This window comes from Squalius cephalus (genome assembly GCF_949319135.1).
Source record: "Squalius cephalus genome assembly, chromosome: 4".
Taxonomy (NCBI): Eukaryota; Metazoa; Chordata; class Actinopteri; order Cypriniformes; family Leuciscidae; genus Squalius; species Squalius cephalus.
The window spans coordinates 23084159-23100016 of NC_137125.1; the positions used below are offsets into that span (position 1 = coordinate 23084159).

Consider the following 15858-nt stretch of genomic DNA (forward strand, 5'->3'; position numbering starts at 1 on the left):
ATTTACGGAGAAGAAAAAAACACCCGTAGTTTGGGTGCACCCCCATCCGTCATGTTGACTCGCTGCGCCTGGAAAAAAGGCTTCAATTATTTGAAATAACGAACTTGAGCGCGCAAAAGACGCGATATGTGAACGGCCCTTGGCGAGCTAACGTTACCTCCAATCAGGCCACGAGCTACTGGTAGCTTGCGAGCGACGTGTTGGAAAAGTGGGAAATCCTTATTTACCTTTTGAATGTTGAGCGTTATTAACTTTTGAATAAATGCTGACGCGGGACAAAATGCCCGATTTCCCAACACGTTGAACTGAGCAATGCCATTGTACCATTTTAATAGGCTACTTTTAAACGCATATAGTTCAGTAATGTCAGTTTTATGTATTTTCTGAGAGGGGGCGGGATTTTTGTTGGGAAAGTCGGGGGAGAGCCCCCCCACACCCCTAGTTCCTAAGTCTATGGCCCAATGACGCTACGATGAGCATTTACTACTTTTAAAAAATGCGGGTCAGGAAGCGGGTCGGGTACAATATTTTCTTCTCTTTTTTTTGCGGTCCGAGTTGCGGGCGGGTTAGTTGAAAACGTCGGTCGGGTGTGGGTTGTTAATACATTGACCCGCGCATCACTGGTAGCTAATGATCAGTCATCCATTTGATATCATCCGGTTCTCCCACCCATGAGCTCATTGCTTCCATCAGGTAAGCATATTACATTTCTGAGAAATATCTAATTTATCTAATTTAATAAAAATATCTAACTTTTCAAATTTGTAAAAATCATCAAAATAGTGGCGAATTAATTAATTGGATTAAAAATACACCCATTTTAGCCTGATCATGAGTATTACTTGTTGCTGTTCAAACTACCCACCTTATTATGTTTCAAAAATGGCGGCGCCCGCTCTTAAGTGAATAATGTGCTAGATTTCTGGTAAGCCACTTCCGCTAATCCTAGTATTGTGAACACATAGTTTTGCGTCGACTGTGTTAGTTTGACTGGCAAGCCAACTTTTAATATGGACTACAGACAGACTGGCGTCCTTTGCGCAGTTAGGGTTTGCCATAAAAGCTGGTTGAAGCGTAAAAAAAATACCTGTAATATATTTTGTTTTGACCATAATCCACGCTCCAAAACTGAATATGGATGTGGGGCACCCTATGATCTGCACGCTGCAAGAAGCTCGTCGGCTTTGGATAAAAGCATTATTGTAATGTGTGAACAAGCTGGCAATGCGAGTTGCTTGTTATTTTTATGTTTTAGTCAAATAGTTAACAGTGTATCTGTTGCATTAACCGTTCAATCGGCATTTAGAGTTCTTTGCACGCACATTCTTAATGTATGACACAATGCAGTAAAGGTGAAATGGTCTATGTTAAATTATATTAATGTTCTTAATGCAGCAGTAGTTTATGAATTTCTCATTTGTGTATTTGAGCGACACATTTGTGAGAAACCGCCAAAATTTCTGTACATTTGCTCTTTCCACTTCCTTAATGGCAGACCCATGGAAGATCATCCCTTTAATATTTGGCCACTTCTTTACAATCGAAATGTTACAGCCAATGTAATTTCTTGAACAATAACATGTGGACATTAAAACACGCAAACTCATGAGGGTTTAAACTTTTATTTTGAAGATGCGATGAATGAACAGTTTGAATATTTAGAAAAATATTTATGTATTCTCCTGTATAGTAGGTTTATAGATGATTAATGCTACTGTGTTAAAAGCGCATATTTTTATTACACTTTTTACAAAATTAAATGTCATCATCCAGACTGAATATGCAAGTGATTTCTGAAACTGCTGTATTTAGTAAACCTCTTACCACATTCAGAACACTATTGATTTCAGGAATGAGTTTGCAAATGACGGTTCAGGTCTCTTTGATATCTGAAACTCTTCTCACACTGACGACACGTGTAAGGCTTCTCTCCAGTATGAAGTCTCATGTGAATCTTAAGGTTTCCTTTGCAAAATAAACTTTTTCCACAGTGAGGACAGGTGAAAGGCTTCTCTCCAGTGTGAGTTCTTATGTGAACCTCAAGGATTGATTTGTTTATAAAACTCTTTCCACACTGAGAGCATATGAAAGGCTTCTCCCCAGTGTGAATTCTCATGTGATTCTTAAGATATTCTTTTTGTGAGTAGCTCTTCCCACACAGTTTGCAGGTGTGAGGCTTTTCGCCATTGTGAGCTTTCATGTGTAAATCAAGGCCTTTTTTATTTATAAAACTCTTTCCACACTGAGAGCATATGAAAGGCTTCTCTCCAGTGTGAATTCTCATGTGTTTTTTAAGGTTTCCTTTTTGAGTGAAACTCTGTCCACACTGTTTGCAGGTGTGAGGCTTCTCTCCAGTGTGAATGCTCATGTGGCCTTTAAGGTTTTCTTTGCGTGCAAAACTCTGTCCACACTGTTTGCAGGTGTAAGCCTTCACTCCAGTGTGAATTCTCATGTGTTTTTTAAGGTTTCCTTTTTGAGTGAAACTCTGTCCACACTGTTGGCAGGTGAAAGGCTTCTCTCCAGTGTGAATTCTCATATGTTTTTTAAGGCTTCCTTTTTTAGTTAAACTCTTTCCACACTGATGGCAGATGCAATAATTCTTAGATACGTTTTTCGGTCCTTTTCTTTTTTGTGATGAAGTCTTTTCATCACACTGATCTTTCTCATCATTTTCATTTAATTCTTGACTTTCTTCTTTCAGTGTCATGAGGTCTAAAGCAAAAAAACAACAACATGCAAATTAACACCAGTTTAATAGCACAAAAGAACAGACATCAAAATACTGCATTAACGTATCAAAGCCAACAACATGTGTGCTAGATCCTATACCTATTAAGCTAATGAAAGTGGAGTTACCTTTTTCTCGATAAGAAACTGTATTCTTGAGGACACATCCAAAAAAGCAAGACAGTATAAGAGAGCTGGCAGTAATGAAACCCCTTACCACTTGACCCAAGAGAATTGGTTTATTATGGGCCAATCCCAAATCTGCCATTCATATCTACATTTTTCGAAAAATAATGTCCTCTCAACTATGTTGAGACACTATGCTTCAGTCAGGATAGACCACAACATTATCTTGCATAGCTTGAGTATTATGTTGGCATTAGTGGACAAGCATTAGCATGTTTTAGGTATTATCTGCCTGACTGCTACCACATTTGTCTGAATGAAGATGTCTCATCAAACAAGTGTAGAGTGCCACAAAGCTCAATATTGGGTCCTCTGCTTTTCTCTTTATATAAACTTTCCTTGAGGGACATTTTCATTAGTTTTAACTGTTATGGCAATGATACTCAATTTGATATTTCCTTTCAACATATGACAGTCCACAAAAGTGGGTGGATTATTTGCCTGCCTGCCTGACATTAAACAGTGTAATGTAACTAACAATAGCTATTTACACTGAACAAAATTATAAAAGTAACACTTTTGTTTTTGCCCCCATTTTTCATGAGCTGAACTCAAAGATCTAAGACTTTTTCTATGTACACAAAAGGCCTATTTCTCTCAAATATTGTTCACAAATCTATCAAAATCTGTGTTAGTGAGCACTTCTCCTTTGCCGAGATGATCCATCCACCTCACAGGTGTGGCATATCAAGATGCTGATTAGACAGCATGATTATTGCACAGGTGTGCCTTAGGCTGGCCACAAAAAAAGGCCACTCTAAAATGTGCATTCTGCATTTTGTGCATGTGCCTAGTAATTTTGTAACTACCTCACTAACTGTATTTTTTTGCACCATTTGTTCTTAGGGCAGATCACAGCTAGTGGGTCACAAGCTCTCCGTAAAGTAATGTGTAGTTGCATAATATGACGTTTAACCTCAATGATCCAATAGCAGCCTTCAAACATGTGAGCAGAAGTTGTGTTGAAATGCTGTGACTTTCGGTTAGTTCAATTAGAACATTTAAGTAGCTTTTATAAATGTGCCATTGTCATTTTTTTTACTGGTGTGCATCTTGAGGCAAAACAATGGCACTGACATATTTTACAACGAGTCAGTGCAAGTTGCTTTCAGATAAAACAGCTTAAACATGCATATTAGTCTGGGACTAGCTTAAGACTTTTAGGGTTAGTGTCTAATCTTTTAATTATCCTACAAAAATATAGCCGGAAAAGCCGGATTTATCCAGAAGAATCACACCCCTGAATATCCCACGTGTTGCTGCCACATGGAGTTCAGGAGAAACACTCATCCTAGATCAACTTAAAGAGGACCTATTATGCAAAATCCCTTTTTACATGGTGTTTGAACAAAATGTGTGTTAGCAGTGTGTGTACACAACCACCATAATGGTTAATATTACCCACCACTCTCTTTTAAATCCCCTTAAATCATAAGCAGTGTCTCAGAACAAGCCGTTTATGTGTTTTTTACAATTTAAGCTCTATAGAAGAGAACTTAGTTTAATAATCACGGGATCCGCCGTCTGACATCCAGCTTTCTGTGCGCGTGCTTCGGATGTGTGCGCTCAGAAAACCATATATCCGAAGTTTAGACTGATATGGTTTTAAAATGCATGCATATAACACACTTTCATGACGATGAAGAGCTGCAATGAAAAGTGAATGTGGTAGAGATGATAATTAAAACCAAACAGATGTTTTGTAGTTTTTGTCAGAGTATCTGAGGCACAAGCTGTAAAAGCAGCAGCTCATTTGCATTTAAAGATACATGAGTGAAAACAGCATATTTTTCCTTCCACTTAAAAATAGGCAATTACAGCATGGTATAAATGATCTATGGGGTATTTAGAGCTGAAACTTCACAGACACATTCTGGGAACACCAGAGACTTACACTCACCTAAAGGATTATTAGGAACACCATACTAATACTGTGTTTGACCCCCTTTCGCCTTCAGAACCTCCTTAATTCTACGTGGCATTGATTCAACAAGGTGCTGAAAGCATTCTTTAGAAATGTTGGCCCATATTGATAGGATAGCATCTTGCAGTTGATGGAGATTTGTGGGATGCACATCCAGGGCACGAAGCTCCCGTTCCACCACATCCCAAAGATGCTCTATTGGGTTGAGATCTGGTGACTGTGGGGGCCATTTTAGTACAGTGAATTCATTGTCATGTTCAAGAAACCAATTTGAAATGATTCGAGCTTTGTGACATGGTGCATTATCCTGCTGGAAGTAGCCATCAGAGGATGGGTACATGGTGGTCATAAAGGGATGGACATGGTCAGAAACAATGCTCAGGTAGGCCGTGGCATTTAAACGATGCCCAATTGGCACTAAGGGGCCTAAAGTGTGCCAAGAAAACATCCCCCACACCATTACACCACCACCACCAGCCTGCACAGTGGTAACAAGGCATGATGGATCCATGTTCTCATTCTGTTTACGCCAAATTCTGACTCTACCATCTGAATGTCTCAACAGAAATCGAGACTCATCAGACCAGGCAACATTTTTCCAGTCTTCAACTGTCCAATTTTGGTGAGCTCGTGCAAATTGTAGCCTCTTTTTCCTATTTGTAGTGGAGATGAGTGGTACCCGCTGGGGTCTTCTGCTGTTGTAGCCCATCCGCCTAAAGGTTGTGCATGTTGTGGCTTCACAAATGCTTTGCTGCATACCTCGGTTGTAACAAGTGGTTATTTCAGTCAAAGTTGCTCTTCTATCAGCTTGAATCAGTCGGCCCATTCTCCTCTGACCTCTAGCATCAACAAGGCATTTTCGCCCACAGGACTGCCGCATACTGGATGTTTTTCCCTTTTCACACCATTTTTTGTAAACCGTAGAAATGGTTGTGCGTGAAAATCCCAGTAACTGAGCAGATTGTGAAATACTCAGACCGGCCCGTCTGGCACCAACAACCATGCCACGCTCAAAATTGCTTAACCCCCTGAGGTCGGCAATCACGCCGGCGTGATCTACTCGTTTTTTTTTTTTATCAGTGCAAAATACTCTGTTGATTTTGATTTTACATACTTGTGTTGTACATCATTCAAGGCTGTTAAATGTCTTCTTTTATTTGTGTACACTCATAATAAAAACAAAATGTTGTGTTTTCCGTAAAACAAAGAAAATAAACATGATGCGCGTTCTGCCGTCTCTCTCAATGTGAAACTCATTCTGAAACGCGACAGAAAATGACCTGTAACTCAGCGAATGTTTGTCACACAGACTTGAAACGCATGTCTATACAACGCTTGGAATCTCTATTTTTAAAGTATGTAAATACTATAAAAAACAAATATTCTATTTTTAAGTAATCCATACGAAAGCAGCGGCATGTACAGTTTCTCAAACGCGTCCTCATTAAATTTAATTTGAACACGCCTACGAGCGCACGAGCGATTGACATGCAAATGATCCATGCGGAGAAACGCAGACCTGTAAACGCCCTCATCACCTCAAAACAAAGAAGCAGAGACTTCGTAACTTACTCCTTACTGTGTTTGAAAGACGCGCCAGAGCTTACATTGGATTTAGGCTACCTCAGAAGAAGAAGAACGCGATTTGAAGACAATAAAGATTTAAGGTAAGAAATTTTTACATATTAGTTTGTTATTGTTGCATAAATGTCACATTGCAGTTGAACTGTTGCTAGATATATGGGGAATATTATAATATTTAGACCCGTGTTTACTGTTAAGCCTACTGTGTTTGTGGATATCTGGTCAAACTTAGATATGTATGGTAACCATAATGTTTTATATTTGAGCGCGATCGCGTTTGAATGTATCAGATTTTGCAGCGCGATCGCGTTTGAATGTATCATTTGAACATTTGAAAAGCAAAACGCACCAAACGGCTTCATGTTTTTACTATTATCTCATTTCATATCATCATAACGAATGGAAACATTTGAGGTAACATGATAATCAATATATTTTTCTCTAGCTTGGTTGTTACTGAAATATTTTGGAAGATTTATACTGCTATCTATTGTTATTATTATTTTACCCAGCACTGCGCATAGCTTATGCCTACAAGGCACAACAAACCTTGTGTTCATTATATTATATTGTTACGTCCCAGGACGTATGTTATTTGTGATTGTGTTTCCCTTTTGCCCAACAGCCTGCTGGGAAAAGTAGTTTGTCTGTTCTCCTCTGTTCCTCCCTGTCCTCTCATAGGAGCCTAATTGATGCCACCTGTTCCTGATCAGAGTTTGTGGAGAGGAGCGCATTTAAACAGAGGGAAACTGGCTGTTCCCCAGAGAGAGTGTGGCCTGTCCGCTTTCCCAGACTGTGTTGAATGTTGAAAGACCTTGTTTGTGTTTTAAAGCTTCTTGAAAGTCTGTTGTGTTTTCTGTAGTGATAGAAAACTTGGTGTGCCCCATTTTTGTTGTTGCTTGCTGACGCAGTAGGGAGGTGGGTGCCTCTTTTGTTTTTACTAACCCCTTATTTTCTCCTGTTTTTGGGATAGTCAGGAAGTCAGGTAAGAGAGATGTTGTTTATTTGATTCTTTTGGTTTTATAGGTTAATTAGACTTTCTTACTCCCAGGTAGTTTTCCAGTTTTGTTTGTTGTTTTGGCTTTAACCCCCTCCTGAGGTATGTGGCGTCTTCTGGTACTTATTTGAGTTGTATTTAATTCCTTACCTTACTCCTAACTGCTGTAAAAGAGATTTTTACTGATAATTAAAAAAATCTAAAAGAGATACCCTGTGTGTGTGTGTGTTGAGTGCTGGGATTGCAGACAGAACCAACTCTCTCTCTCGTTCTTTCACTTTTTTTGTTATTCCGTGTGGACATTGTCTTTTATAACAATATGTTACTCTCCTGCTACCCCTAGACAAACAGGGGACGTAACAATATATTGTTGGAAACATTTGTGTGTGTGTGTGTGTATTTTGTGAACTTTAAAAAGCAATTTTAACCAGAAAAATCTAATATTTATTTCCAAAATCGTGCAGGCCTTTCTCTTGATATCAGTATGTTCACTTATTTTTCAGGGCCCAGATGCCACTGAGTCCTGCCGACTTCAACATTCACATGAGTCTCTGGAACATGAACATGGTAAAGTGAAAATCAAACACCTATGTATGTACAATGTTTTTAGGAATGGCACAAAGGTCTGTCTTTGAAGTGTTTTTTTTGGCATTTGTTGTGTATCTTTGGGTTATGTTGTGTTGTAAATAAATCCAAACAATTTAAAAGCCATTCTTTTTTAAATCTCCTCATTTACAGTATTGTGCAAGGTTGCTCAGAATGACAGGGCTATTAGGAGCTATATTAGGATAGGTCCTAATAGGGCCGTTGGGGAGGTTCTTTGTCTTTCTCAGGTGAGAAAAGCTTACATATTAATGAGCTGCCGCATAAGGCTTTCTAACACAAAACACGTCGTAAAATTTTTAAATCAATATATTGTCTTCTCTGAATGAGCAGTCAGGGTGATTTTCACATTGTTTTGGAGCAAATATTCTAGGCTACGTGATACAATTTTCAAAAGTCTTGTGAAGAAATAATCAGTATGGGTTTCATGGCCTTATTTCAGTGAGAATTTTTTTTGTATTTTCACAAACCATGCATAAATGTCATTATCTCAAAACTACAAACTTTTACATACATGCTGTTGATATATTGTTGTAGCAGAGTTTGTGCTGAATACAGTTTAATTAGACTTTAGCCATGAAAATGTCACAAGTAACAGAAATAACCAGAAATGTCAGAGCATGTCAGAACACCTCCAGGGCCCAGAAAACAGCTCAGACCTCAGAGGGTTAAATCACCTTTCTTTCCCATTCTGACATTCAGTTTGGAGTTCAGGAGATTGTCTTGACCAGGACCACACCCCTAAATGCATTGAAGCAACTGCCATGTGATTGGTTGATTAGATAATTGCATTAATGAGAAATTGAACAGGTGTTCCTAATAATCCTTTAGGTGAGTGTATATTACATCTTGTAAAAGAGAGCATAACAGGTCCCCTTTTAAGATGCTACATTTACAACTGAGCTTAATGGAAGATGTGAAAGTAACAACAGATGTTTATTTACTGCATAATTTGTGTTTTTGATTGGAACTGTTTGTGTTGCTTTGAACTATTCAAAGAGTTTGATTTAAAACATATATTATGTTGAAGTTTGTTATTATGTTTGTTGTAAAGTTAATGTGACTCTACCAAGCTATGTCAGCTGGATTTTTTTGTATATTATTTTGTTTATATGCTAATGTTTTTTTTGCTAAATTATAGCTTGATTCAATGAATAACGAGTGCTCCAAGACTGGTTTGATAAAGATGAGAAGAAAAAAATCCCTTATAGACAACAACTGGAAAGTTTATAACTAACATTTACTTTACTCAAAAATGTTCAAAAGAAAACTAACCTGTTTGTTCCTCATTTTCTTCTTGTTTCACACTGAATACTTCTTCAATCCTAATGTCTTCACTCTCCTCTTTAATAAACGCCATCTTTATAATAGTGGCATGTGGATCTCAGTCGCTTCATCAGGAGTTTTTCTGTGTGTTTGTCCTGTTTAAGATGAGAATAATTAACAGAAAGAAAAATAAGTCCACACTAAATCTCTGGGTTTAAATCTCAATGAGCTCTAGTTCAGTAGTTCAGTTCACTGGTAAGAGAGTCAGTCAGAGTGAGAGTTAATGGACTTAAACCTGATTAGACCAAAAACTTACTAGCACTGAAATGTAATAAAATAATACATATAACACAGGCACTTAATATTTATTTTTTATATTTGGAATTTTAATAAATACATTTAATATATTACACTACTTTAACTACAATTGTCGTTACACATGTGGTTTTTCACTTTTGTGTCTATTTTCCGATTAAAAGAATAGTAATTTTTTTTTTAAATGCAAATACTACTGATATATCAGCGAAAATGGACTGTAAAAATTCAAAGGCACAAATATAATTAGGCTACAGTATTCTTTAATTATTGTACGTCATCAGCTCAATTTAGGGATCGTGTGGTTTTTCACTTATTCACACTTTTTAGAGACCCTGTTTGTATTGTTTATATTTCCAGAAAAGAATAATAAACTATTTGAAAGGTAAATAATAACACATAAAATGACTGTAAAAATATAATTAGACCTACATCATTCTTTAATTACTCAGGCATGAAAACAGGTCAGGGGTAAAAAAAGGTGAGAAGGATGCAGCATATATAAACCTATGAATAAAAACTATGGCATAGTAATACCAGTGTTTCTCACAGGATTTTTTGGATCATTGTGGCGAGTGGACCTGTCCCTCTTGGGGGGTTCGGGGGCGTGCTCCCCCGTAATAAAATTTTGTGCTTTTTAATGTTAAATTCATCAATCTGGTGCAAATTAAACAAAGAAAAATTCAAAACTCTTTTAGTTACATTGTCTGTCTACATTACTACTACATAATAATAGTTATAATATTAATCCCATAATAGTTATAGCCATATATTGTAAAACAAATGCACTGAAAAATAAAGGAAACTTTCATAATTAGTTTTGTACTAATTTCTATACTTGAAAGAGTATATTTCTATACTTCACATTACAGATGTGATTGGGTGTACCGATGTACGAGTTTTATGGGCCGTTAAGACAAAAAAACAAAACAAAAAAGTATGAGATGTATCGGCCCAAAAAGCACGTCAGCCCACCGGGAATCTCCCGGTAATCCCAATGGCATTAGCCTACATGCCTGGACGTCACACAAAACAAAATCCTACCTGTAGCCTTTCACCATCCACTTATTTAGCTGCTGTCGCATCAGTTGACATGCCATCTCCTTTCCCCTTTCTTTTTCTATTTTTACCGACAGCTTTTTTGCGTTATCCATCTTTTTCGACGAGAACTCACTAACTTACTCGTTACTGCTCGCTCAGCGCTCACGGCGCCCGCGCCCGCTCGCGATCTCCGCCCTCTTCTATGTCAAAAATAATGACATTGGCAACATCGCTGTCTGTATCTGACAGGACAGTTAACACTGTAAGGTAACTTACCTCAGGCTTGCTTTCCGACCTGCGACTCTTTGTTCGGCGGTGTAAAAGACTTTGAAAACAATTCTGCCCTACTCCGACTCGGATTGGCTGTCAGGTTTCGGCATTAGGAATGATGATTGTTTTTTTTAAAGCTGCGAAGTTTATGGTAACTATAGAGATATAGCGGGTAAATGCTGGCCACGGCCACGACCCCCCCCAATAAATATTTTCTCATCAGATCTGCACAAATCACGTAGGTGACCCATTTTGGTTTTAAAACGGCGAATTTCGCCGAAAGGTGAGGAGTTTTCATGCCTGATTACTGCAAATAACATCACTTGAATGCATTTATAAATCAATTAAATAAAAAATTTAAACAATTATTACAGATTTCAATTTCACGATTTAACTAGAAATTATGCTCCAGCTTGGATCCAACCTCTTATGAAGACTTCAGATGACCCAGCACCTCTGAATAGATGAAACCTACCCCTGCAATGACTCAAGAACATCAAACATGGATGATTATACAAAATTATCATTTTATCATTGCTTTAACATGCACATTAATTTTGCTTAAATGCATATATGATATTTGTAAATACTATAATTTGTAGTATCTTATAAATGTACTTTCTGATATCATCTCATAAAATGCTATACAAACTCTAAGCACTTTTTACTGTATAATTATTTTTTCTAAGGAAGCTTTGAACTTGGCTCTTTACACACTGCACAATCAGCGCATTTTCTGCCCATCGGTGCCGTTTCTCGGCTGCCTCAGAGGGTGCGTTTAACTGGACATTATCCCATTATAGTAGAGCTACTACTCTAACGAAATCCAAATTTTGAGCAATTATTACTGTGGAATTATTTTTTTATGAAGCTTTGAACTTGACATTACACAATGCACAATGAACCACCTGTTTAATTTGTCCATTTCGCATTGCTGTTTCTCATCAGCCTTAGAGGGTGCGTTAAAGTGGACGTTATCCCATTATAGTAGAACTACTTCTCTAACAAATTCCAAATTTTAAGCATTTTTTACAGTGGAATTCTTTTTTTATGAAGCTTTACATTTGACATTACACAATGCACAAATAACCGCTTACTGCGCCTTCAGCCCAATTCGTGGTGCTGTTTCTCAGCCGCCTCAGAGGATGTTAAATTGGACATAAGCCCATTATAGTAGAGCTACTCCACTAATGAAATACAAACTTTAAGCACTTTTACCTGTAGAATTTTTTTCTTTCTGAAGCCTTGAATGACATTACACAATGCAAAAAGGAACGCCTATTGTACATTCAGCCCATTTTACGGCGCCGTTTCTCAGACACCTCAGAGGGTGCGTTAAAGTGGACGTAAGCTCATTATAGTAGAGCTACTCCTCTAACAAAATACAAACTTTAAGCACTTTTACCTGTAGAATTTTTGTTTAATGAAGCTTTGAACATTACACAATGCACAATGAGCCGTATTGTGCCTTCAGCCCATTTTGTGGCGCTACTTCTACGCAATATGACTGGCCATATATCTATGTATATTTATATAAAACCTATATTTTTGACATTTACGGTTTCATAGTGATAAAATCTAATAACAAAATTTCGTAAAGTTTTCATATAGGATAAGATAACCAAAAAAAGTTTAGTAAATGATGAAGATAAATGAATTACTTTGTTTAATGTTGGACAAAATGTATTTTCAGTTCTTCAAATCCAATTGTTATAGTTTTATTATAGTATTTTATTATTGTTATAGCGACAGAAAATTTGTACTTGAAATTCATGGGTGCATAACTTGGAATTGTGCATGTCTACAGTCAAGTAAGGCTAAAATTGTGCATGTCTACAGTAACGCAGCCTCAAAGGCAGCTGAGGTATAGAGCCCCCAATTGAGCCAACAATGCAATGGCTCTTCTAACTGCACTATGTTTGTCAACTTCATGGGTCCATAATTTCAAAATTCTACAGTAAAAATATCTGAAATTGTGCATGATTATATTCAAGCACAGATGCAGGGTATAAAGCATCAGTGAAACGCCCCCAAATGGGACAACAATGTGATAACTCTTCTGTATTGTCAGACTGGGTCCATAACTTTAAAATGTACAGTAACCATGCAATGGTTCTTTCAAGTCAATTCAATTTAATTCATACATTCATTTGTATAACGCTTTTCACAATACATCATTTCAAAGCAGCTTTACAGAAAATGCAGGTTTCTATTACAAAACCACAATAGGATTTTATGAGATATCAGAAAGCACAGTTATAAGATAGCACAAATTAGTATTTACAAATATCATAGATGCATTAAAGCAAAATTAGTGTGCAGTTTAAAGCAATGATAATGATCATTTTTGAATAATCATCCATGTTTGATGTTCTGGAGTCCTTCCAGGTTTCATCTATTCAAATGTGTCTGAAGTCTTCATAAGAGGCTGGATCCAAGCTGGAGCATAATCTCTGATTACCTTGTGAAATTTTAATTTGTAATAATAATAATAAAAAAATAAAGTATTCAATTCATTTCAAAAATTCATTTTTTAAAATACATTCAAATTATGTTATTTACAATAATTAGGCAAGGATGATGTAGGCCTAATTATATTTTTTACAATCATTTTATGTTATTATTATTTGTTATTTACCTTTCAAAATAGTAGCCTATATTATTCTTTTCTGAAAATAGATAGGCCTACAATATAAACAGGGTCCCTAAAAAGTGTAAATAAGAGAAAAACCAAATGGTCCCTAAATTGAGTTGATGACATGTACAATTATTAAAGAGTACTGTAGCCTTTATATTTTTACAGTCCATTTTTTGCTGACATATCAGTATTATTTGCATTTAAACATAATTTATTATTCTTTTAGTCTGAAAATAGACACAGTAACACAATACCTTTAAAAAAACGCGAAAAAGAGAAAAACCACATGGTCCCTAAGTTGAGCGTCAATAAGAAGCCAGCAAACGCGGAAGTTCGCGTCATTTAAGGTGGAACGGATAGCGTCAATAAGAAGCTGCGAATAAGAAGCTGGATTCAGCCTCGTAATTGGCATAGAGAGCTAAATGAGCTGTACATTTTCTGTTACTCATGTGTAGACTCACTTTACTCATAAATAATAACGGTCATACACCGTTACATTCAACAACTATTAAGCCATTTTACAAAAAAAATTAAATCTAAGATTGCCTGACCGGGTTGCATTGATTTAAACACTAGATGTTTAAGAACACAAACCTTTCTTCAGCCAAATACCAACAGATACAGGAGTGCGGCGCCTACTTATGACGTCACATAGCCAAAATAAAAGTCCCGTTCAGACGCTGCTGTCTAAAATCACAAAAGTGGATAGAAATTAACATACAATAAAAAAAAAAATTAAAGAGATGTCAGAATATTTCAAAGTTGAATTATTTGTGAAATACATAAATTAATGTTGTCCATTGATGTGTTGAAAATATTTAGAACCTCTAATGAAGAAGAAAAAAAGTGTGAGGTGTCTAAAAAGCTAAATTGTATAGTGTATAGGCGTACTGTAGCTAATCACTTTTAGGCTACTTAGGAACATTTAATTCGATACTGAGTAATATGACTATGGATAAAAAATATATGACTAATTGACTTTGAGTTAGTCTCTTTACAGACTTGTAGAGAAATTACCCTAAAATTAAAGCCAACCTTTCTCCATATGACGTTAAACAAATTTTTTGACACTATTTGCCCAGACTTAGTGAATATCATAAACAATTGTCTTTTGACTGAGACTGTTCCTGACTGTTTTAATTTAACTTCTGGTACACCCAGTGCTAAATTTAAATAAATAATTGCCGGATCAAAAACAGAAATTAAAAGGCACTGTGACCGACACAGACCATACAGAACATACAATGACGTCACTAAACAGTAAGTGAGTTTCCTGCTATTCTGATTGTTATTAGCAGTTCCATCTTCGGGATCTCTTTTGATCAGAAACACTACCAGCTTTACTCATGGATATGGTAAATGAAAAACATACTTGACTGTCTTTTTGACATTTTGACGATATGAACTTATTTATATTAGAATAATTCATCAGGTACATTCTCCAAACTTGATGCTACTCTTCCAACATTACGCTTTATTGCGTGCTAAAAAAAAAAAAAAAAAGCAGTAAGCACCAACCAATGATCGTGATTTTAACCTTAAGAAAGCTGTTCAAAAATACATTTGCTGAGGGCCAATAGCAAAACATAACCTCCAAATAGATTTGTGTGAACTTTTATCATTTTTGATAAATTTAATGCATCCTTGCTAAAATAGAAGTATTCATTTCTTTCAAAAAAAAAAAAAAAAAAAAAATCTTCCTGTCTCCAAACTTTTGAATGGTAGTGTATAATGTTACAAATGGATCATGTGACACTGAAGACTGGAGTAATGATGCTGAAAATTCAGCTTTGCCATCACAGGAATAAACCCGAGTCTATTGTTATGCTGTAACAAAGAAAACTTTCACACACATCTGATTGACAGAGATGCTTATGTTCTTAATGTTGTAGTTATTTCAGCAAATAGTTTGCTTTGTACATTCAGTTTAAGTGTTAGAGGGTCTATATTATTCAGCTGAACTGGTCACATACATTTTAGACACTAACATTATGTTCTTGCTCCGTCCATGTAATAAATCCAAACTTGTAACATTTTTACTGTATCAGAATGAGCTGAAATATTGTCCATAGTTTGCCATTTCGGGTTGGCTTTTCTAGGCCATATTCAGGTGTTTGTTTATAAATCTTCAGTATTGAACAGTCTAATTGTCTAACAAAATCCTTTTTTTTGCAACTTTATTTTGCCAATATTTTTATATGGACCTTTGAATTTAAAAATAAATATGAATAATAACAAAAAATATGAGTATTCATAAGTTCTAAACCAGGTAAATGAGGGAGATTATGTGTAATGCACCATACAAAG

The 15858-nt window shown here is 36.4% G+C and overlaps 1 protein-coding gene across 1 annotated transcript; it reads right to left on the reverse strand.

Moving 5' to 3' along the window:
* Nucleotides 1-1605: 1605 nt before the first annotated feature.
* On the reverse strand, nt 1606-14208 carry LOC307157393 (uncharacterized protein). Its single transcript, XM_079869312.1, has 3 exons — nt 14146-14208; nt 9297-9442; nt 1606-2712 (listed from the first exon to the last, which is right to left on the reverse strand). The coding sequence occupies exons 2-3, from the start codon at nt 9379-9381 to the stop codon at nt 1847-1849; spliced, it is 951 nt and encodes a 316-aa protein (XP_079725438.1). The 5' UTR covers nt 9382-9442; nt 14146-14208; the 3' UTR covers nt 1606-1846.
* Nucleotides 14209-15858: the final 1650 nt, after the last annotated feature.

Bases quoted from the DNA above. Each gene is read 5' to 3' on its own strand.
- LOC307157393 (XM_079869312.1), bottom strand. From the start codon at position 9,381: ATGGCGTTTATTAAAGAGGAGAGTGAAGACATTAGGATTGAAGAAGTA. The intron at 2,713-9,296 runs GTTAGTTTTCTT...TTTTTGCTTTAG, and splicing joins AGAAAATGAGGAACAAACAG to ACCTCATGACACTGAAAGAA.